At 40.0% G+C, this 20,665-nt stretch overlaps 3 protein-coding genes across 3 annotated transcripts; all 3 read left to right on the top strand.

Annotated features, from left to right (window-relative positions):
- The first annotated feature begins 2,376 nt into the window (after positions 1 to 2,376).
- LOC109464250 (peptidoglycan-recognition protein SC2-like) lies at positions 2,377 to 4,334 on the top strand. Its single transcript, XM_019761189.1, has 3 exons — positions 2,377 to 2,499; positions 2,889 to 3,283; positions 3,897 to 4,334. Exons 2-3 carry the CDS (start codon positions 2,943 to 2,945, stop codon positions 4,147 to 4,149), a joined length of 594 nt encoding a protein of 197 aa, XP_019616748.1. The 5' UTR covers positions 2,377 to 2,499; positions 2,889 to 2,942; the 3' UTR covers positions 4,150 to 4,334.
- Positions 4,335 to 6,297: 1,963 nt separating this feature from the next.
- On the top strand, positions 6,298 to 11,855 carry LOC109464133 (coiled-coil domain-containing protein 63-like). The gene is made up of 14 exons (XM_019761076.1): positions 6,298 to 6,399; positions 6,525 to 6,624; positions 6,909 to 7,039; positions 7,243 to 7,301; positions 7,453 to 7,575; positions 7,739 to 7,852; positions 8,196 to 8,451; positions 8,604 to 8,738; positions 8,932 to 9,014; positions 9,319 to 9,487; positions 9,944 to 10,107; positions 10,335 to 10,432; positions 10,600 to 10,693; positions 10,989 to 11,855. Exons 1-14 carry the CDS (start codon positions 6,333 to 6,335, stop codon positions 11,100 to 11,102), a joined length of 1,707 nt encoding a protein of 568 aa, XP_019616635.1. The 5' UTR covers positions 6,298 to 6,332; the 3' UTR covers positions 11,103 to 11,855.
- Positions 11,856 to 14,359: 2,504 nt separating this feature from the next.
- LOC109464239 (TLC domain-containing protein 2-like) lies at positions 14,360 to 20,597 on the top strand. The gene is made up of 4 exons (XM_019761179.1): positions 14,360 to 14,594; positions 15,461 to 15,543; positions 15,725 to 15,807; positions 18,378 to 20,597. Exons 1-4 carry the CDS (start codon positions 14,410 to 14,412, stop codon positions 18,756 to 18,758), a joined length of 732 nt encoding a protein of 243 aa, XP_019616738.1. The 5' UTR covers positions 14,360 to 14,409; the 3' UTR covers positions 18,759 to 20,597.
- The last annotated feature ends 68 nt before the right edge of the window (positions 20,598 to 20,665 follow it).

The raw sequence follows: 20,665 nt of genomic DNA, 5'->3' as shown, positions 1-20,665 counted from the left end.
TAGCAGTCTGTCAGTTGTAATGAGATTAACAATCCACGCACCATGGAATCAGTGTCGGATCGTTCAGTGATGGTTTGCATGGAGCGGGCTGTAGCTCGGGACACCCCGGGTTGAGTGGGGCGCCGGCGGGACTGTGATGATGTCAGTGGACGATACACAGCTGACTCCTACAGAAATGATGTATAGATTGGGAAAAAAACATAAACATACAATTTAATGTATAATACAGTGTAAGTCTGTTTCCATCGTCTATCTCCATAAACTACTCAGACTATGCCAAATTGAAAAGAACTAAACCCATCAGTGTCAAATTTTGCAACTACTAAACATTTAGTTCTGGTACAAAAAATGAAATGTTTTAAATTACCTTCCTGGTCCTTCTGGAGCGACCAGTTGCAACACTGCTGGACCGGACCGTACCACCTGGTCTGGTAGGAGGTTGAGAAGCTTTCGGTTCTGTTACTGATCTCCTACCTCCAACACCTGCTGGGGAAATTCCTCTGTTTTGGTCATTCTATAAACATACACACTGAGTATACTTAGGCAAAGATATCTAAAGTTATATGCATTATCCTACCCCACCGAATGACTCTACTCTACTTTTGAATTCCAAAATCACAACTAGAAAGCACCATAAGAAAGTGAATGGCAGTACATGTATTAAGTGAGTAAGCAGAAATTAAGTTAACGGATTAAGTTAACTTAAAGATGTTAAGCAAATTATGGTCTTCGTGATCTTTCGTGCATACAGCATAGGGTCATAGAATCTTTATAGTATGTTCATTCCCGGGGGGGGGGGATAAATACAAGAATCGAAGTAAATACAATGTACTAGAAAGGAATTACAACAATAATGAAAGGCTAACATTAGAACTGAGCATACATGTACATGTAACTCATCCGGACATTCTCACTTGGGACAGTCCCACAAGACTGTAGACCCCCCACACACACACACACACACACCCAAGATACTAATCCGCTTTGCTTACTCTGTGGAGGTTGTGGGGATCCATCCGTTGTTTTTCTGCCTGCTTGAGACACATTCCCGGCCGCAGTCGGTCTCCGTGATGCCATGATTTCGTGAGAGAGGTCAACAGTAATCAACACCGATCATGAGGTGCACTAGAAAAGTCAGCTCATACTGTTCACATGCACGATGTCCTTTTCTGAGTGATAACACTCTTAAATTGTCCAATAGTCCTCGCAGCAGTGGCTAGACAATGAAAATTCACACGTTACTATGACAATGGCTTCATTGAGAGAGATTTACGACGAAGAATTTAAAAAGACCAAAAAACTTTTCCCAATCGCCGCCATCTTGGTTTTAGAGTAGACCACTACAATGTAAAGGTAACACGAGACGAGAGGATACTATTTCACAGTGAAGATTATGTGTCATAAGATAATACACCAATGACAACAAGACAGCTTTGAAAGTAGTATTAAGGCCTAAGACTATCTCTGTCCCGAAACACTGATAGTACATTATTACGAATAATAACGCCCCTATCAAAAGTGGTATAACCTAATAGCTGAGCTGATGCCGCGGTGTAAACGTTTCTATGGTGATATACAAAATGTACTTCAGTAGTGTAGCCTAGGACCTGGCCCATGTAGTGCCATGACGCTTTTCTGATACGCCTAGCACCAAAAAATCGGTGTCACATTGTGGCAATTTGGAGTGATGGATTTCGGCCATTTAAGTGTTATCTATTGTTGGGCGGAGAGAACTAGTATTGTGCTATGAAATTTGATGAAATTTTAATAATACTCGAGAATATTATTACTAGGCAAAGTGAAATTGCCCAGGAGCTTGAAAGTCATGGTTAAGTTACTAAGTTACTACAAGTGGAAATTTTCCCTTATTTTGCTCGGGTGATTCATTTGCTAATGACTGCTATCTATCTTGGCACGTAATAGCTTTGGATTCTTCGAGCACGTGGAGCTCCAGATTACAGCTCTGTCTACTAGTATTTGGATTCTTGGAACACATGTGAAGTAAGACTCTCTGGTACACGACCAAGACTCACCAGCCGTCCGTGCACAGAGAAGACGCCAGGAAGTCGAGCGCCAAACTTCAACACGTGTTATCCCATCAGTACACTACCGGAAGTCAAAAGTCTAGAACTCCAGAAATTTAACGAATATAACGTTAGTTATGTAGAAGTAACTATGGCAATGGAGGCACTGGATCCAGCTCACTCTGGACTGTCTGGATATAAAGTAATAAACGTTTACGGTATGGTAATTTGTCAGGGCCTCTAAAACTTTAAGGCATTGTCTGGATTTCGAGACTACCGAGATCCCAAGTGCAAATGTTTAACGGTTGGATTAGTGCCAGGTTCTCCCTTCCAGATTTGCTGAATGTGCTGTTCGTAAGCTCCTGTTTGAGGAAAGCACCGGAAACAGTCGGACACTATAAAAGACGCTTCGTACCGTTATTTCAGCACACATTGGCGGCGTTCGACCACTCTTGACTTCTTGCACCTTCTCAAGGTAGGTTGTATTTCTTTCTTTTTTTTTTGCAATTGGCTGGTCATAAACGTGACCAGAATATCAATTACAATTGACTTATCTGATGTCTACGGTCTACCTCTTCCGTGTCCAAAATGTGACTTTTCACGAGGGTAAAAATCACGCGACGTTTGCTAGAACAGTGATTTTTATCTGTCGATCCTCTAATAAGTAGGGATTTGTGAGATCACGTATCGCTAGCTATCTGCTTTACTCTTGAGTAAACTGTGATGATTGTCCGTTTGCCAGGCCCGCCCATCATCAGTGGCGCCTTGACGTTTCAATTGTCTGCCTGGGAATATCAAAGTGGGCAGAGCGATATAAAACTTGGTCTCTAACTTAGATCCCCCTTTATACCTTTCTTCACGCAGGCGGGGACGTTCTAGTTTTTCCTTTCAAGTTGAGTCCGGCGTTCTGTAGTTACCATGAAGCTGCTCTACCTGGTTCTGCTACTTGTCCCAGCCTGTGTTCTGGGACAATCCGCCTGTCGCCGACTGAACATGGTCAGCAGAGCGGCCTGGGGTGCAGCGGCGCCCCGGGCCCGCACGCCGCTCAGCCACCCGACACAGAAGGTAGTGATTCACCATAGCGACAGCCGCTGGACGGACCTGTTCAACTGGGGAGGGTACAGCGACCAGGAAGAGTACGAGGAGAGGGTGAGGGAAATCCAGGAGGATCACATGGACAAGAACTGGGACGACATCGGCTACAACTTTCTCATCGACGGATACGGAAACGTGTATGTGGGGCGCGGATGGGACAATAAGTGAGTTGTTTAATTCCTGTCAACTTTAGCTTTAGATTCAATATTTTAATTCCAAACGATCAAAAATTCATTGGTTTCATACAAGCGATCGTACAAAGAAAACTTTGAAATAGATATATTTTCTAGAAATCAATTCCCACGACAGCAATGCAATTTTGTTCGGCTGCATGTACGGCTAATTAGCTTTAAATCATTATCAAACAGTCGCACCAGCATAGCAACGTCAGCCAATGCATAGTATATACAGTGTATGTGAGAATGGTTTTATAAAAGCCAAGCAGGATAATAATTGAAAAATGAAGGACAGGGCTACAATTTTAATCTGCAAGCAGATCATACGGTGGCAAGGCAGTATCTATTGGCCAGAGGGTGGTTAATGGACACTCCTCTGGCCAATGGATACTGCCTTGCCACCGTATTATCTTCTTGGAGATTAGCAATTTGCCAATATAGTAAAATACCCCAATCTATGATTATCATCATAAATCAATAAAGTAGTAATAAGTTAGTAATGATTATAACGTTAGAACCGTTTGGAACGACTGTGCCTATGATATAACGTTACAGTTCCATCATGTCAATTGAACACGGAATATGACGCTTTCTCTTCCAGGGGCTCTCACACTCCCTGCTGCAACTCTATCGCCATCGGCATCAACTTCCTCGGGTACTTCGAAGACAACCTCCCGACTAGAGCAGCCCGGGAGGCCGGGAAGAACCTGATCGCCTGTGGGGTGGCGATGGGGAAGATCAGGCGCGGATACGCCATGGACTGTCACTCCGATCTCGGGGCCAGCAGTGGGGACACCGACTGTCCCGGTGCAGCTCTCTGCGGCTATGCCAAGAGGCACTTCCGTGGCCTGTAGTGTTACTGAAACAGTCTATGTCCACTCATTTGGATTTGCTATATGTAATTTAATAAAATCCTATCTTGAAGTTTTCTTTTGTCGTGTAGAAATGTCGAAAAATAATGTTCTTTTGTACTTTCTCCTCATTTAAGTCGTAACAACATGTTCGCTCTCATTAGCGGATTAAACATTGACAAAAGTTATTTCTGTTGTTTGGTTAATTTTCGTGGTTCTCCCTTGTACGTAATTAGCTAGTTTACCACTGTTCTTCCAGCACTCAGAAAGTATGACATCTATGAAATAAAATTGATTTACTGTTAGATAATCAATTTTCATTGTTACACGTGGATGATAATGCTATGTAATAGGTCACGCATATAAGTCATGCTGTGTGCATTGATATCATGCGTTATCTATATAACTGTTATATTCCGTATGGTTTCCTTGGTAAGAATGAAAGCGCTATCAATGATAATTGTCTTATGGCAATATGTTATTTCAGAAAATAAAGCATGTTGCAATATACTTGTTAACGGTAGCATTTTAGATCTGTACCTGATAGGACAAACTTCTTGCAATTCGCCATGCAATTTAAATTTGACAAAGCGTATCTATGCCAATTTCCCGCCAAGACAGACCACAATATTACAATGTTTTGCCTGATGTAAACATCACGTAAAAGTTATAATGTACCATCAGATGATGACACTAAACACCTAACTATTCTAGATGATAGATATAAAGGGCTTCTTTTTCTTTTCCATTTGGGAAAATAACGCGTAAGGCTGTATTGCAAACGGTAAAGTAGGCACAGGTTTTCAGGGAGAAAGCTCGGTACGGCGGACACCCTAGTTTGGGGCCTTCTTTGCTCAGTGATGCGGACTTGAAGAGGTATTTGCACAGCAGTCGCCTTGACAACGACAACAGTTTGTGTGCTTTAGTGCTACGACACAGAGTTGTGACCGATGCTTATGCAGAATTTCTCGCCATTTCTGATTACCCTTGCTGTCTAGAGCCTCTGTCGTGAGCTTGTCGTCTGTTACGTCGTAATTTCAGGTAAGACAGCGTGATACCTAAATCTTGTTACCATATTCCTGTGAGGATGGTCCCTAAAGGCATATTTCGGCGTGACTGAGCATGAAGCTTCAGTGCCAAAAATCTGTACCCAAAACAAAACATGACACGTTTTGCTGGTCAGATAACGTTAACAAATTCAAAGAGAACTGGCAAAATCTGGTTTCTAAAGACTCCATGCATGACTTGCAAATTTGACAAAGAAAATCGCATCTATAATTGATTGAATTTGGCTCGGGCACAAGAAAGAAACCTGGTAATTTCTCGAGGTCGCCATTTTGGAGGAACGTGTATCGTTTTACCCATATTAAGGCGTTTGTCTTGGCCAAAAGCTGCTCCACTCCATATCATAATGATTTGCTATCACCACAGGAATAATTTCCCGTGGGTAACACTAATGACCCTTCAATTATTATTCCTTAAAGGCGATTGTTGTGACATCGCCTCGGGTTACGAACTCACAAAGGAAGCCGTATTTTTTACACCTGTTCCCTTTTGTACGGTTACAAGCTCGGAAACAACAGTCGGAAACAGGTAACACCGGCGCCTCAAAGAAACAGCAAGGGGTCTGGTGACAGTATCTCGTTAGACGGCAGCTTGATTACGAGAATTAAGTCGATCAAGACGCCACAAAATCGGGTAACCTATATAGCTGAAGTTGGAAGAGGGAGGGGGGTAGAAATTGGGTGATTTTCAAAGAGCTGTATAGACTAAGAGTGTAGACGGGTTGTGATTTATTTTAAGTAATCATAGGGTATTCTACCCTGACTTGCCACTGATTGTAAGTTAGATGGCTTCATCAAAATCTTAAAGTCAGCTTCATCAAAAAAACATCCTGTAATTTCTGTAGTTCATAGTTTGCAAAGAGCCACCCTATGCCAGCTGTTTCATTTTTTGGTTGTGAAAAGTGCTACATGTAGTAAGATTATGGGACTTGTTGGAGAGCTCAAAACAGGTGGTTCAGAAGTTGCCTGGTCTGAGAAAAAGTTTCTTTTGGGGTATTTGGGGTATCTTTGTTCACATTCAATATACCAGTAACCCAGTAACTTATACAGTGCTCACGAAGGTGATTTGCTTTTTTTTCTGTCAGATTTTTGCTGGAGACGCTGCTGAGTTGAAGTGAAACCATGCCACGCAGACATTCCGCAGGCCGCCGCTCCGATGCGAGTGAGGTGGATGATATGGAGGGACTGGGTAAGTTTCCTGTTTCTAGCTTGCTTAATGCATAGGATGTGACTTTTATTGAATTTTATAAGTTTGTTTAACACACATCAACTTACAAAACATTGATTCCATAATTTCCTTAAACTTTTTTTCAGCTGAAAGTGAGCTGGCGAAGCTACAGCGGCAGTACCGTATTATGGAGGGGGATCGTCAGGCATACAGCGTGGAGTCACAGGATCTGATTCGCAGACAAAGGTAGGGTGGATTTCCAAAAGACCCTTCAGAGATAGTCAGTACATGCATGATGAACTGTATAATGCTAGTAGATAATAATAAAGCAACATTATGTTCACTGTCAAGTATATTGCAATGCTGTTGATCTTTTTGTTTTTTGCAGTGACCAAATCAGATGCGTTTTTCATTTTATGAAGTACATGTATTTAATAGTGAGCTGCAAGAAGAATAACTAAGATGCCACTTTTTGATGATGTCTCAGGGACGTCACGGATATCAATGTTGTTGTTCTTGTTGTTGTTTAGGGCTGAGATTGACAAGCTGCAGGCAGAACAGAACGAGCTGTTCAAGGACCTGAAGCTGTCCCGCAGCAAATTCAACAAGGTCAAGGATGAGGAAAACAAGGACGTCCTGAAGAACCTGGTGGCTGCTAAAGGTGCTGTCTTACAGATCACCAGCCAGTAATCTTGCTGCTCAACCCTTTCTATACTGAGACAGCCTTTTGGCACAAAAGTAGTATTGCTTAGGCAGTTAGAAAGTTACTGGTACATGTTTTATGTCATAAAACCTTTTACATCTGAGATTAAAGATTATATTGAGTGAAGTGCACTTTTTAATCATATATTGTTGTCATTGCAGATGAATATGGATCAGCCATTGAGGCTGAAAAGGAGAGAATTGCTGAACTTGACATCGAGGTAACTATGGATTCCTGTTGGATTTCTCATCAGTTTATCAAACATGACTCACACATTTGTAAAGGGATCCAAGATTTGTATATGCTTATCATTGCATTATTGTGAAAAAGTTGCAGTACCATTGAATATTTCCAATAAACTTGCCCCACAGATCCGTAAGTGGGAAAGGAAAGTGGACAGCCAGCGGAAGTCGATGGGAGGCAGCAACATCGGCCGCGAGCACGAGGTCAAGGTTCGCAAGCAGATGAGGGTCCTGGAGAACAGACTGGACAGGGTAAGTGGTCCAATGATGTTTAAAAAAAAATGTTGGGAAAATATTCTTTGAGTATAACAAAAATTTATTCCTTTTGGTAAATGACATTTTTGAGTATTTTTTTTGCTCCACATTTCCTCTGATTCATATAGCTGTTGTGAAATGATTGTCGTATATGTTTCAGAGTACGAAGGGTTTCAATGAGGCACTGACAAGGAATGCAAAACTGAGGGAGGAGATTGACAGTCTCCGGACTGAGAGGGCCAGATTTGAGCAGCTGTTCAAGAAACTGGACAAGGTAAGATGATGTAATTTTTATTGTTGAGGGAGTAGTAGCATCTTAGTGCATTCTACCAATGAATGTTTTGTGAAAGTTGAAAGAATATTTTGCTATGGTTGCTAGATTAAATCCCATTGTTATCACATTGATATTCCATTGTCTCATCATCATCATCATCTAGTTGTGAGAGTTTCACAGTTGTTCAGGACTCTTTTCCGCCAGCCCATAGCGCTATCCTCCATAGTACTGGGCAGGTCTTCTAGTCTGCAAACTGCATCTTCACACAGGTGATGTATGTAGGCTGTGCAAGGTCTGCCTACACAAGCATGCCCGTTGTCTAATGGTTTTATTGGTTCTCTAGGAACTGAAAGACACCAGGAAGGAGATCGGGGAGACCATCGAGAGTTCCACGGCGGCGTACGACTCGCGCGACGAGGCGCAGGCCAAGATGATCCTGCTGAAGGAGAAGGCAGACAAGGACCTGGCGCAGCACACGCAGGAGACCAAGGAGCTGCAGCGGGTCATCGACCACGACAGGAAGCTGAAGGAGTTCATGGGCATCAAGACCATGGAGAGGGAGGAGGACGAACAGGCACGGGCACAGAGGATTAAGAGGGGTCAGTCTCAATCAATCAATCGAATGGCTGTAGGGCTTAGGAAGAAAAATATTTGGTTTCAGTCCTGAAAGAAATTAGGGTCGGTTTTTTTAAAGATTTTGTTGTGTTGACGCTTCTTTTTTTTTTACACTTCTTTGTGCATTTTGTAACAGAGATGGAGGAAGCAGAGCGTAAGAAGAAGGAGGCTAAGGAGGAAAGTGTGGAGACCTACGAAGAAGCTTTCATGAAGATTCGTGAAGTCACAGGGGAAGAAGACCTGGATCTCCTGGTGGAAAAGTTTATTGAGAGTGAGGAACAGTGATCTATTTTGCTGTAAATTTGAAAATACAAATGTATTTGACTTCCATCAAAAACAAAGTAATGAGTCTTCAGATAGTAGAGTCTGATATTTTGTTACTTGAAATTTGACTTTCTAAAAGTTTGAGAGCTGTCAGTTTTTTTTCCATTCTGTAGATCCTAATTTTTCTGTGTTTTCTACAGCGGAGGATCGAAACTTTGCACTTTTCAACTACGTGAATGAGCAGAACAATGAGCTGGAGAAGCTTCATGATGAAATTGAAGAGGTAGGAACGTCTTTATTCATGTGCCTTTTTTGTTTGAGTAATCAAACTGTAAGCATATCCACTAGAATGATATAATACTACGTAGTAATGTTGTCCTTTCTTCACATTTTCCCCATGAAATATCTTGCAGACTAGATTCTCAGCAGAAACTTTTCTACAGTACAAGAAGCAAAAATTCTAATTACAAATGGCATGACAAAAATTTGAACCTTCATTTAACAACCAAGCTGCATGAATTATCATAATGGTAAATTAGCATAAATCATGTAGAATTAGCATGAATTATGCAAATTGGTGTTCCCAGATCCAGGAGGAGATCAAGCGGTTCCAGCAGCAGGGCGTGTCCATCGAGCAGCAGCGGCAGCTCATCCTGAAGGACCTGGAGGAGCAGTCGGAGACGGCGGGCAAGACCGCCAACGAGCACGACGAGAGGAGCAAAGCTATAAACAAGATCCTGGACCAGCTGAAAGCAGGTAGGCACCATATGCTGTAAAGATGCAACTTTGCCATAAAACAGTTTATACTCAAGCAAATGGATATGATTTTGGAAAAAAAAATTCCAAAATCACATCCAGTTGCTTGAGTAACTGTTTTTTGGGGTAAAATTATCTTATTACCTGGATGTCTAATCTTCACCGACGTATGCGACTTTGGTTTGACAATCTGAATGGTAAACTTTCTGGCCCTGGAAAACACCATAGCAAGAAAATTCTTTTGCACAAGTGCTATGGACAAATGGTGTAAATGATATTTATCCTATCTTCAGAATGATAATTTCATGAAAATTGTTTTCCAGGTTATTCATGAAATATTTCTTAAAGGAAATTGTCTGAACCTGTAACTTTTCTCAAAGCAACGAGCAAACCAGAGTAGGAAGAACACAGAAAATATCAATGTTTTTACTCCCTCCCTTTCTTCATTGTGAACAGGGATAAACTCGCTCTTCGACAAGCTGAGCTGTGACCGGACAGCTCTGCAGGACATGCTTGGGGGGACGGAGGGTGTCAGGAACGACAACATGATGCAATACCTGGGGGTCATCGAGGAGAGGACCAATGAACTGTTGGCATCTCAAGCATACCTCATGTCAAAGGTCAGTGAAGTAGGAATCAATGTTGGAGTGATAATTTCAAAAAACAATGAAGTTGATCTGTAATGCAATGGTAAAAAAAATTAAAGCCGTATTAAATGTAGGTGACTTGATTTGAAAGATTTAGTGTCAGATCCCCAAAAATTTATTATAATAACTTTTATTAGACTGTTATTGTCAGTGAGTGTGTGTTATTGTTTAATTGTCATTTATTCCATTACTTTTTTTAGGACTATGAGAGACCATATGACCCGAAACTCAACAGTCTGCTCGGGGAGGGACCAACCAAACCACCACCTCCTCTACAAATAGAACCTCCCACTACTGGGTAAGTATATGTGGTCAATCTTCCCTTATGGTGAAACATTCTCTTCTGGTACGTACATGTATGTCAGTGTCTTTGGTAGAATCCCATTTTCTGACATGTACTTTCCAAAGGATGTAAAAATCATCCATGGAAACATCTATTAACTCAGACAAACTGGTGTTTTACAGTGATGATTATGACAGTGATGATTCTGCCCAGCCAAGTGATGAAGACCAGAGACCGCTCACACAGAGTGAACTGAAGAACAGGGTCATGAAAGGGGTGAGTACACGACTTACACAAGAACTCAAACCTCCAAGCAGATCTTCAGGGACAAAATCTTGATGGTTTTAGGCTCCCAGGTCCTGACCACAAGTCCTCTGTTGAATGGATGGCTGTTAGAAAATGGCAAATTAGGTGGTAACCATCTCCCAATGCAACATCTGCTTGGAGAGTATACAATTAGTACTGTCGGTGAATATGGTCCTGTAAGTTTATTTTATATGTGTCAGCCATAATATTTTCATTTTGTTCTGATCATATTTTTATTAACTCATTTTTTTCTTTTCTTTTCAAGGTTATTAAAAAAGAAAAAGCAGCCGGACAGAAGAAGACATTTACATATGACTTGTCGGGTGCAAAGGATCTAAAACAGTCGAAATCCTACGAAAAGAAGAAGGGAAAACACTAGGACACACAAAGATCCAATGTCACTCTGCAATTTGTACATACATATTCCGCCTATGCACATAATGTTGCACAAATTAGTACTGGTGTTCAATGAGCTAATAATCAGTTATTAGAAATGTTGATTTTACATGTACGTCTGTTATGATTTGCTTATTTCAAACATATTTCATATGATACACCTGTTGTCATGTTATGACTTATATAATGTATTTAATTCAGTTTGAAAATTGTATTAATCAAGTCTGGAATATGAAGACTTAATTTACTTCATGATTTAATTTTCCGTTAAATCCATAGTTTAGCTTATAGAGCATCTCTTCTGAAGTGATGCAAGTGCAATTTGTGATTTGATATGTTAGACATGTCTGAAAAGAAGCTTATGTCGTGGACATGCATAATTTATATATTTCAACTTGTTTGGACCACTACAAATATTCTACAATCAAAACAGTTTCATGCTGTGGATATTTTTGAAAAATGCAAAGATGTGGTGTTCAAGTTGTTTCTTTCACAAGCACAGAATGGTCATTCCATTTGGTTAAAAATTAAGCAATAGAAAATGTTTAATCTTCCACCTCACTTCGGTGGTTTTGTAACATGCAAATCTTACTACTTTGTACACATATCATAGTATTTTGTAGAAATGTGGTCCCTATAGACAATATTTTGACAATGTTAATGTTGATGTATACATATATGTTGAACATACTAGTAAACAAAAATATATAATTTCATCCTCATTTGTCTGGTGTTTTGCTAAACCTTTCTGTAAGAATCTGTACCAACTTTGCTGCAGTGCCTAAGATGGGCTTGATGAGATAGTGAGGTGTGATCCACTGATGATTCCAACTTGGTAGGTATGGCAGGAAACATGCAAAACTTAGAGCAGGAAAATGTTATCTGCAAAAAAGTATTGTACAGGTAGACATTATATCCTCATTCTTTAACACAAAAGCATGCCTGTCCTTAGTGCTGAACATGCAACAAACAACTATGCATGTCCCTGCCCTGGTGCTGAAAACCTAACACACCATCCCTGTCCTTGGTACTGAACACCTAACACAAAGCCATGCCTGTCCCAGGCACTGATCATCAAACATACAGGCATGCCTGTCCCTGGTACTGAACACCTAACACAAAGCCATGCCTGTCCCTGGTACAAGTACACGACGTCCAATCAATGGCATACTGTAATTGCTTGCCAAGCAAAACAATTTTTCAACCACTAAGGCCATGTTGATTTGATTATATGGATGACATCCGTGCGCGCATGAATTTTCGGCCATTTCAAAACAAAAAAAAAGTTTTCAACCATACTGTAAATCGTGCAAAACAGTTGCTAATTGAGCAAAAATATACCATAAGTTGCAAGGAAAACATTTAGAAACGATACCAATGTCGTAGAATGCCAAAATCAAAGGAAAAAAAGACAAAAATGTAAAGAAATGAATTCGAAGAGTAGATTATTCGCCATGACATATTCTGTGCCATTTGTTCAACCTTCATGACCACGTAGATTTCATAGTGAAAGCAACTTTTTTTTTTTTTGCAAAACTTTTTTTTTTTCGTCACGCGCGCATCAGTTTTGGGGTTCCCAGAGGATGTCATCCATATAATCAAATCAACATGGCCTAAGCCATAACACTAGGACTGGGAACCTTGAAATCTTTGATGTAGTGGTACAATCTAGTGAGGTATACGGGCCCGTAATATATTGCTTTTAAATAATCTCAGATAATAATGCAGAGTATCAAATTGGCCAGGCAGTATCCAATTTGGCCAGAGAGGGTCCATGCGCGACCCAAGGGTNTAAGGCCATGTTGATTTGATTATATGGATGACATCCTCGCGCGCATGAATTTTCGGCCGTTTCCAAAAAAAAGTTTTCAACCATACTGTAAATTGTGCAAAACAGTTGCTAAATGAGCAAAAATATACCATAAGTTGCAAGGAAAACATTTAGAAACGATACCAATGTCGTAGAATGCCAAAATCAAAGGAAAAAAGACAAAAATGTAAAGAAATGAATTCGAAGAGTAGATTATTCGCCATGACATATTCTGTGCCATTTGTTCAACCTTCATGACCACGTAGATTTCATAGTGAAAGCAACTTTTTTTTTTTTGCAAAACTTTTTTTTTTTCGCACGCGCGCATCAGTTTTGGGGTTCCCAGAGGATGTCATCCATATAATCAAATCAACATGGCCTAAGCCATAACACTAGGACTGGGAACTTGAAATACCGTAACCTTAATTAATTGTCCCCAGATTGACAAACAACCCCATAAACAACCTTAGAACATGTTAGCAACTCCTCATGGCAATCTAGGCTTGAACTTTACTTCAATTATAAAGTTCACCATAAGTTATTTCAGATTTATGTCAATACATTAAGTAAACCCACGTACTATAATAAAAGTAATGCTATCCGTCGAATATGCAATGTGACGATGCCCCGCCCCCCTCTTACACAACTCCAAGGCCATTCTCTGGCGTGTTGGTGCTTCGACTATGAAAAGTTCACTACAAATTCTTTTTCAATAGCCAATGGGAACCAAAAATTAAATCAAGATACGTGTAGTGTGACATATACACATAATACCACATACCATATAGTATTGAATGAATGCCACCATTATCTGGTAAGTGTGCGACGGAGCGAAGACTTTAATTAAGCACGGCCGCGGTGCGTACTTCCAGTGTGCACGGTAGCTGTTGTACTTTGCATCCTTCCTCGACGACTACGACGCATAACAATACCTTACGCAACTAATATAAACATCTTTATGCTGTTACACAACCGATCCTTCAATACAGCACAAGCCCGATAAGGAGATTATTCTCATGACCCAAATACGGCGCAATCCTATTGAACCCTTTTGCTTGCATAATCATGATACAAACACACCTTGCTCCGTTATGCAATGATTCCTTAAACACGAACCAGCCCTTTGTAAGAATGCCTTGGCGACTAGCTTTAATTCTATGATTTCATACAGATAGCTTTGATACTACAGTTTTATACATATATCAAACATAATATTTGTGAATATTACCACGGAGGTCCTTGTATACCTCCATGACTCTACCCTGCGGCGTAACCGAAGACCCTCCGAGAAGACTGCTGTCCAGGCTATGTTGCATAACACGGGCCCTGTTGAACTTTGACCCGTCCTGTTACTCAACCAATCTCTGACCATGTGACCAGAATCAAATCTGCTTTGGGCGCGGACTGGAGCGTGGGCAGCGTGAGTAGAGGAGGATTTCCTTCAAGACGAGTTGTTTACCTCCGAGAAAACTCTGGCATTATGAGCGTGGAAAGCGGGATCGTGGGGCCTTCTGTAGCCGTCACGTCCATGGTAGTGTTCGGCATGATCAGTAGGACGTTTTTGAGGCTTCCCATGCCGAGAAGTGTGCGGAACCCGTGGAAGTGGACCAACACTTTCGTGTCGCTCGTCCACAGCTCGCTGACGGGTCTTGGCGCTCTACTGTGGTGAGTAAACAAACCCGGCCCACGCCTCGGTACCTCTTGAGAATGTCTTCCGCAGCAGGGCTTCAGATCGTCTTCAAATAAGGAAGTGCGATGTCCAGGCGGTTTTTAGACTAAAGTTAGAGGGAAGATCTCGCCGTCTTGTTGTGCCTGTCCCGTTGTTCTTAGCGTTACTGCCATGGATTATGGTGTGTAAAGAAACGTTATCTCCTGTTGAAAATCACTGAAGATGTTTTCGCTTCTGGAAAACTACATGGAAGACATATGTTTTTAATTGTTGGGAACTGTATCGTTCTGTCACCCAGAAAGTGTTGCGATCGCAAACGAAATGGACCGTAACACAGTAAGGAACACCCCGTCTTGGCGCTTTGTTATGAGGTGTCCTTTTAATGAGGTCGCCAGTCAGTTATTAAATTCGTCTATTGTCCAGTTTGAGCTTTGTAACGCATAAGAAGACAAATATTCTGGGCGATTGCCATAAGAAATTCCTGTTCATATTAAAACATTTTTTGCTTTAGGCAACGAAACGACACTTCTCATTGTAGACATAATTTATGATTACCACCCATCGGTTGATGAAGCAGCTTAGAGAATTAATGCGTTAAACAGATTAGTAGCTAGATAAACAACGCGTGTACGATTTTATCAAGATTCAACTTACGCAGAGGACAGAGTAGTATTCAAAGATTGTATCTGTATCGATAACATCAATGAAAGAGCTCATCAAGATTCCTCCCAGCACCCAGGTAACAGTCCTCTCGCAATTATAACATAATTTAGCTCATTGTCCCCGGGCCAGACCAATTTGATATCTTGTTTTGCTTTGCCCGTATAATTTTCTAATACTTTTTCCCTACTTTTCTCCCCAGTTTTTACCTTGCACCAGACATGACCAAAGACTTGATCACACCTGTTACTATGCCCTCACATCTACTGGTGTCATTGTCTACAGGTAGGTTTGTATATTATTACATTGATATTATACATGTATTATAAAGGCATTCTTTTGCTTAAAATAGCCTTTCATTGTTGATCAGTAATTTTCAATGTTTGTCGATTTTCACCTCAGGTAACATAAGAGTATCTGCAGTAATGAAATGGTGTCAAGTAATTGCTTGTTATATTTTTTCCAGGTTATTTTATGTACGATGTCCTAGATTTGTTTGTAAGCAAGAAGGCAATGTCTCACTGGGAGCTTGTTCTTCATCACATCACGGTAAGTTCATTTTACAACCAAAGTACAACCAAAGTTAAGAATAATGGTATTACTACTGTATAGTATATTCTGTGGTGTTGTGCAAGTCACTGTTATTTGAAAGACAGGAAGTAACTTTGGCATACTTTAAAATGGATGGTGTCATTATTAGACATTAATGTGCCTCGTGTGCAACGTGATAAAGGCAAAAAAAATGTTGTTTTTTCTTTTCATTATTGCCCATGAAGTGCACCATGTATTATTACTTGAGCTGCTATATTTATCCTGGTAGGTAGGATTCAGTAGACCTAGTACATGTTTTCATTAGTTAACCCAGTTTGCAAACCACTTTACCAACTCTACAGTTCGACAGAAAACTGCACTTGCTGACTTTTTAAAGCTTCTCTGAGGGCTTGAGGTTAAGCCAAGCAAACTAGCACAAAGGCATAATGAAGTCTGGTTACTGTGTGTTAAGATATCACTATTGGCTTGTTAAGTAACTTAACACAAACTGGAAGGGACAAGAAAGAGAGAATTATGACACAGCTAGATTGTTGACAAGTTGATAATGTCATCTTTGTTGATAGCTGCTCTGCCTGGGCTCAAGAATCTTGTAGTATGCTGCACAGATGTTGGCAAAACAGTGAAGAATGTAGACAGTAACACAGCAAATAGTGACCCACCCTATGACAAAACAAACAAATACACCTTGACCCTGACACTAAGGTCAAGGCTTTACTCCTTGTATAACATGATCCTTTGACAATCCAGATGCATGCAAAAGTGGGAATGCCTACCCCCAGCAGAACTAATCAATGCCATGTAATGTTGCTGAAAATGGATTTAAAAAAACTATACAGGAATGTAACAATAGATAAATGTCTTAAAGCACTCTTTTGTATTACAGTATGTATTTCCCCTCTTTTGTTTTTTTTTTCTGTTAGAAGGCTTTTACTTTATGTATGGAGAAGGAATGCAGGCGATGAAATGGGAGAGGTTGTTTGTGGACGTGAGAGTGAACATGTAAGAGGGCGTTGGAAAGTTGCCCGGCACGTTGGCACCAGTAAAAAAAGGGTGTGTCTGATTGGCTGTTGGCACCAGTAGAATAAGAGGGTGTGTCTGATTGGCTACTGTCCAAGTCTGAGTGAAGGGATTTAGTACTCCAAGGTGGTAGCTGAGCTATGGGTCAGAGGACCTAATAAGGTGTCTGTGTCATGTAATTGGCATGTTGTTTGCAGTATTCCTTCCATTGACGTTGTTTTTCTTTCTGACTAAAGAAGTGTTTCTCGCTGTTGTATCCTCTGTAAACCCCAACGGTCGGCTAAAGTGACAAACACAGAAGTGCTAACTTCTGCTTACTAATAGTTGTTGCTAATAGTTGTTGCAAAACTTTGTATCTGATGTAACTACCCAACCCAAGCCTTGTTGCCATCATAGTTAGCTTAGAGTCAGCATAAACTAACCAGTATGGCACCCACGCTAACCCAACCCAACGCAACAACAGTATATGCATGCCAGAACAGGGACCACACCCCTTTTAAAGTAAAGTAGCCCTGTCTTGTCAAGCTAAATTACGTTTTGACACTCAGGATATGAGTCAGTCTTTATCTCTTATTTTATATCTGTGAGGCTAATACCAGATGGGATGGGAGAGACCCTCTATCAATCCTTTTTCATGTGGCATCAGTAATCCCCCAAGCTATGCACACTTCAGATATCCAGGTGTTCAAAACATTCTTGAGAAGGCCTTGATATTAGGTACCCATTGAATTTGCATTTTTAAAAAAAATGTGGTGGTGTAAGGGTACCCAGCAGAATTTGATCTGTCAGCAGATGTTACACTGTTTGAAATAGAGAGTTGAAAGGAAACATCTGCATGTAAAAATATCATGTATCAGTACAACGTTAACTTTCGTGTGTTACAGTAACATTAGATCTAGAGATGATTTATTCAAAAGGAGAAGTAGTGGCCAGCTGAAGCACTGTTTGAAGACCATATAAAATCTAGGTCACCTGGTGAGAATGCCCTTTGTGTGGACTTTTTTCTGGGGTTGTGACCTTTTAGCAGGAGGAGGCCGGGTTATTCATTGACATTGTAACAATGCAATACAGGCTTTATCCTCAGACCAAGCATACAACACAACTGCATAGTCCACTCCAACTGTTTGTTCCTGCCAACAAGTTTGGCCCCAGTTTCACTCCAAGTGTTCGGCATTTGCATATCATTAGAATTCAGTACAATAGGGTAGCAACAAATGGAGCAGACTAAAGCCCAACTGTGCTATCTTACCTCTAAATTAGAAAACAAATTACAGCGCAGCCGCAGTCCCTTAAAAAAGATTGTTAAAAAAATAAATAAATAAATAAAAAATAGAGAGCATTAGGGAGGTATTTACTTCTAATGCTTGTCATAAATGATAAGAGTTTTATTTAGGTTTGCTAAAATATCATCCTTTTTCCAAATTAGAATGAAGACTAGATACAATATAACATAAAACCTGTCCTCTTTGCATTTACAGCTGATTTGATGACAAATAGTCATTACTACCGTTATGACATACTTATTTCCAAATTGTTTTTCTTCCCTTCAGGTCATATCATGCTTTGGTTGTGCTGTCGTCACCAAGCTGTACACTGGGTTTGCTCTGGTGGCCCTGACTATAGAACTCAGCAGTGCGTTCCTACACATTCGACAACTCTTACACATGGGCGGCGTCAGCAAACGGAACGTTATATACCGTACAAACAGCATGATCAACATCGGGATGTACATCTTGTTCCGGATCTGTACGCTAGCGTGGATGACGAGGTGGATCGTCATCAATCGAGACGCAGTTCCCATCATTCCCTTCACGCTCGGAAGCGTTGGCCTCGCTATCATGACCATCATCAACGTCTTCCTGTTTTTCCGCCTCCTGAGAAGCGACTTTTTGCAAAAGAAGCCAAAACACAAAGACTGGTTCTCTGAGTAGAAAAGTTCTATTCTTTGATTTTGATATAAAGAGATCATCAGCTTTCTATGCAATTATACACTCGTTGGTAAAAAAAAATTGTGAATGTATGTGGTCAAAATTTATATCTGAAAGAGAAGTGTAAAATTTGGAATAAAAGATATAATTTCTTAGTAATCCATCTATAGTAAACTCACATTTCAAGTTGGGAATGCACAATGATCATGTATGTGAAGACTTATGTCTTATTGGGTCTCTAGTAGCTATCTTACTGGTGCTGATGTGTTACCCCGAAAGACGGTTATACCGGCTGTACAGATTACTGTTAATCCTTTTTCATAGCATAACTTCTGCCAGATGATTTTTAGATGTTTGTAATAGGACAATCAGGAATAAATTGTTGATTAATTTTGTGGCTGTTAGGGAAACCTTTCAGATTTTCTTCAGGAAACTGTAGCAGTTGCTTTTAGTGTTCAGCTTGATAAACACAGCACAATCTCAGTGACTTTGACGTGCTAAAAATTTCCTTGCTACTGCACCAAGTAGTCGGTGTGAAAGTTAATATTTGTAGAACGTGATTGGCTACAATCCATGACACTCATGGTCAAAACTGTTTTCGTAAGATAGAAGGCATCAGTAGCTTTTGCTCCTTCCATGTTAGGAATCTCATGGATATATAGGAGGTACAGCAATAGCTTATTAAGTTATAATGTGCATTGTATAAATCAGGCAACCAATAACTAAGTTGTCATATGCATATATACTAGCTTCCTTACTCTCTTCTTCTCAGGTCACACTATAACTATTTTACAACATCGACATTTCTCACCCTGAAACTGGAGGGGGGGGGGGAATTATAATGGTGATTCTAGAATGCAGATGTGCAGTTTCATGTCATATGTAGGTTAGGAATTCCATTGGGCATACTCAGGGTACAAACCGATCAGCTGAATGGGTACGCTTTTCACCCAGGTGCATTACTGTTAAGGTTTTGTTGTGTTCACAACTTCAAGTTATAAAGAGATAAGGCAGATAGTAAGATCTGATAATGATGTAATGTTTGATAATGAGTGATCAAGTGTGTGAAAATCTGAAATTGAGATGAAAAAAAATTGAGTACCGTTTGTTTTAATTCATGTGAAAATTGTAGTATTGACTACTTATCTATTTTTTTAAGAACTGTATGATTATGCATAATTTTAGGTATGTCTGTTGAGAACTGTTGCATTTATGATTTTTACCAGTAAACAAGAAGTGTGATGAGACATTGTAATCACTGAACTTCTGTAACATTATGCAGTTTATTGATCAAGACCTTACAACAAAGGTCCATTTTATTATTGAAATTTGCAGTTTAGTTTAGACCAAAATACATGTGGATATTTATTTCTGATATGTTATTTGCCATTCTTGATATATTTTGAGACGTAGTTTTATGTTTAATGACAAAGCTAATGTAATATGTTTGTACATTTTGCAATTTCAGAATGATTTTTACAATGAAAATCAAATATAATAGATTTATTACAAATATGTGCTTTTGCATTCTGGTCTTTTCTGCCTGAGCAATGTTCCCACAACTAGGGCTTTGGACCAAAATTTGAAACTTGCAACAAAAAAGCTGATAGATGAATGTTAGTATTATTACACTCTTGTCCCATCATAATAAGATTATAAACAACAGTTAGAAGTAGTTGAAACATAACAGTTCTAGAGTATAGTTGAATTAAGTCAAGACCTGCAACACCTCTGTTATTTATTCTTTAGGGCAAGTCAAGGAGGCAAGTGTTTCTCACTTATTAAAATGATAAAAAACTAATCTCACAAAGCTTTCCATCCCTGAATTTAAAGACTTTCTTTCCACAGGTTTATCCCTGTGAAATGTTGGAAATCTTATTTGGTCACTGCTAAAATGACTTCTTTTGAGG

This window comes from Branchiostoma belcheri, unplaced genomic scaffold, assembly GCF_001625305.1.
Source record: "Branchiostoma belcheri isolate BF01 breed outbred unplaced genomic scaffold, Haploidv18h27 scaffold1, whole genome shotgun sequence".
NCBI lineage: Eukaryota > Metazoa > Chordata > Leptocardii > Amphioxiformes > Branchiostomatidae > Branchiostoma > Branchiostoma belcheri.
Note: the sequence above shows the minus strand (reverse complement) of the source record. Positions and strands in the feature narration are given on the sequence as shown.

Coding starts and splice junctions, on each gene's coding strand:
- LOC109464239 (XM_019761179.1), top strand. CDS start 14,410: ATGAGCGTGGAAAGCGGGATCGTGGGGCCTTCTGTAGCCGTCACGTCC. Junction 14,595..15,460: donor GGTCTTGGCGCTCTACTGTG/GTGAGTAAACAA, acceptor TTTTCTCCCCAG/TTTTTACCTTGCACCAGACA. Junction 15,544..15,724: donor ACTGGTGTCATTGTCTACAG/GTAGGTTTGTAT, acceptor TATTTTTTCCAG/GTTATTTTATGTACGATGTC.
- LOC109464250 (XM_019761189.1), top strand. CDS start 2,943: ATGAAGCTGCTCTACCTGGTTCTGCTACTTGTCCCAGCCTGTGTTCTG. Junction 3,284..3,896: donor GGGCGCGGATGGGACAATAA/GTGAGTTGTTTA, acceptor TTTCTCTTCCAG/GGGCTCTCACACTCCCTGCT.
- LOC109464133 (XM_019761076.1), top strand. CDS start 6,333: ATGCCACGCAGACATTCCGCAGGCCGCCGCTCCGATGCGAGTGAGGTG. Junction 7,853..8,195: donor TGTTCAAGAAACTGGACAAG/GTAAGATGATGT, acceptor TTGGTTCTCTAG/GAACTGAAAGACACCAGGAA. Junction 8,452..8,603: donor GGCACAGAGGATTAAGAGGG/GTCAGTCTCAAT, acceptor ATTTTGTAACAG/AGATGGAGGAAGCAGAGCGT.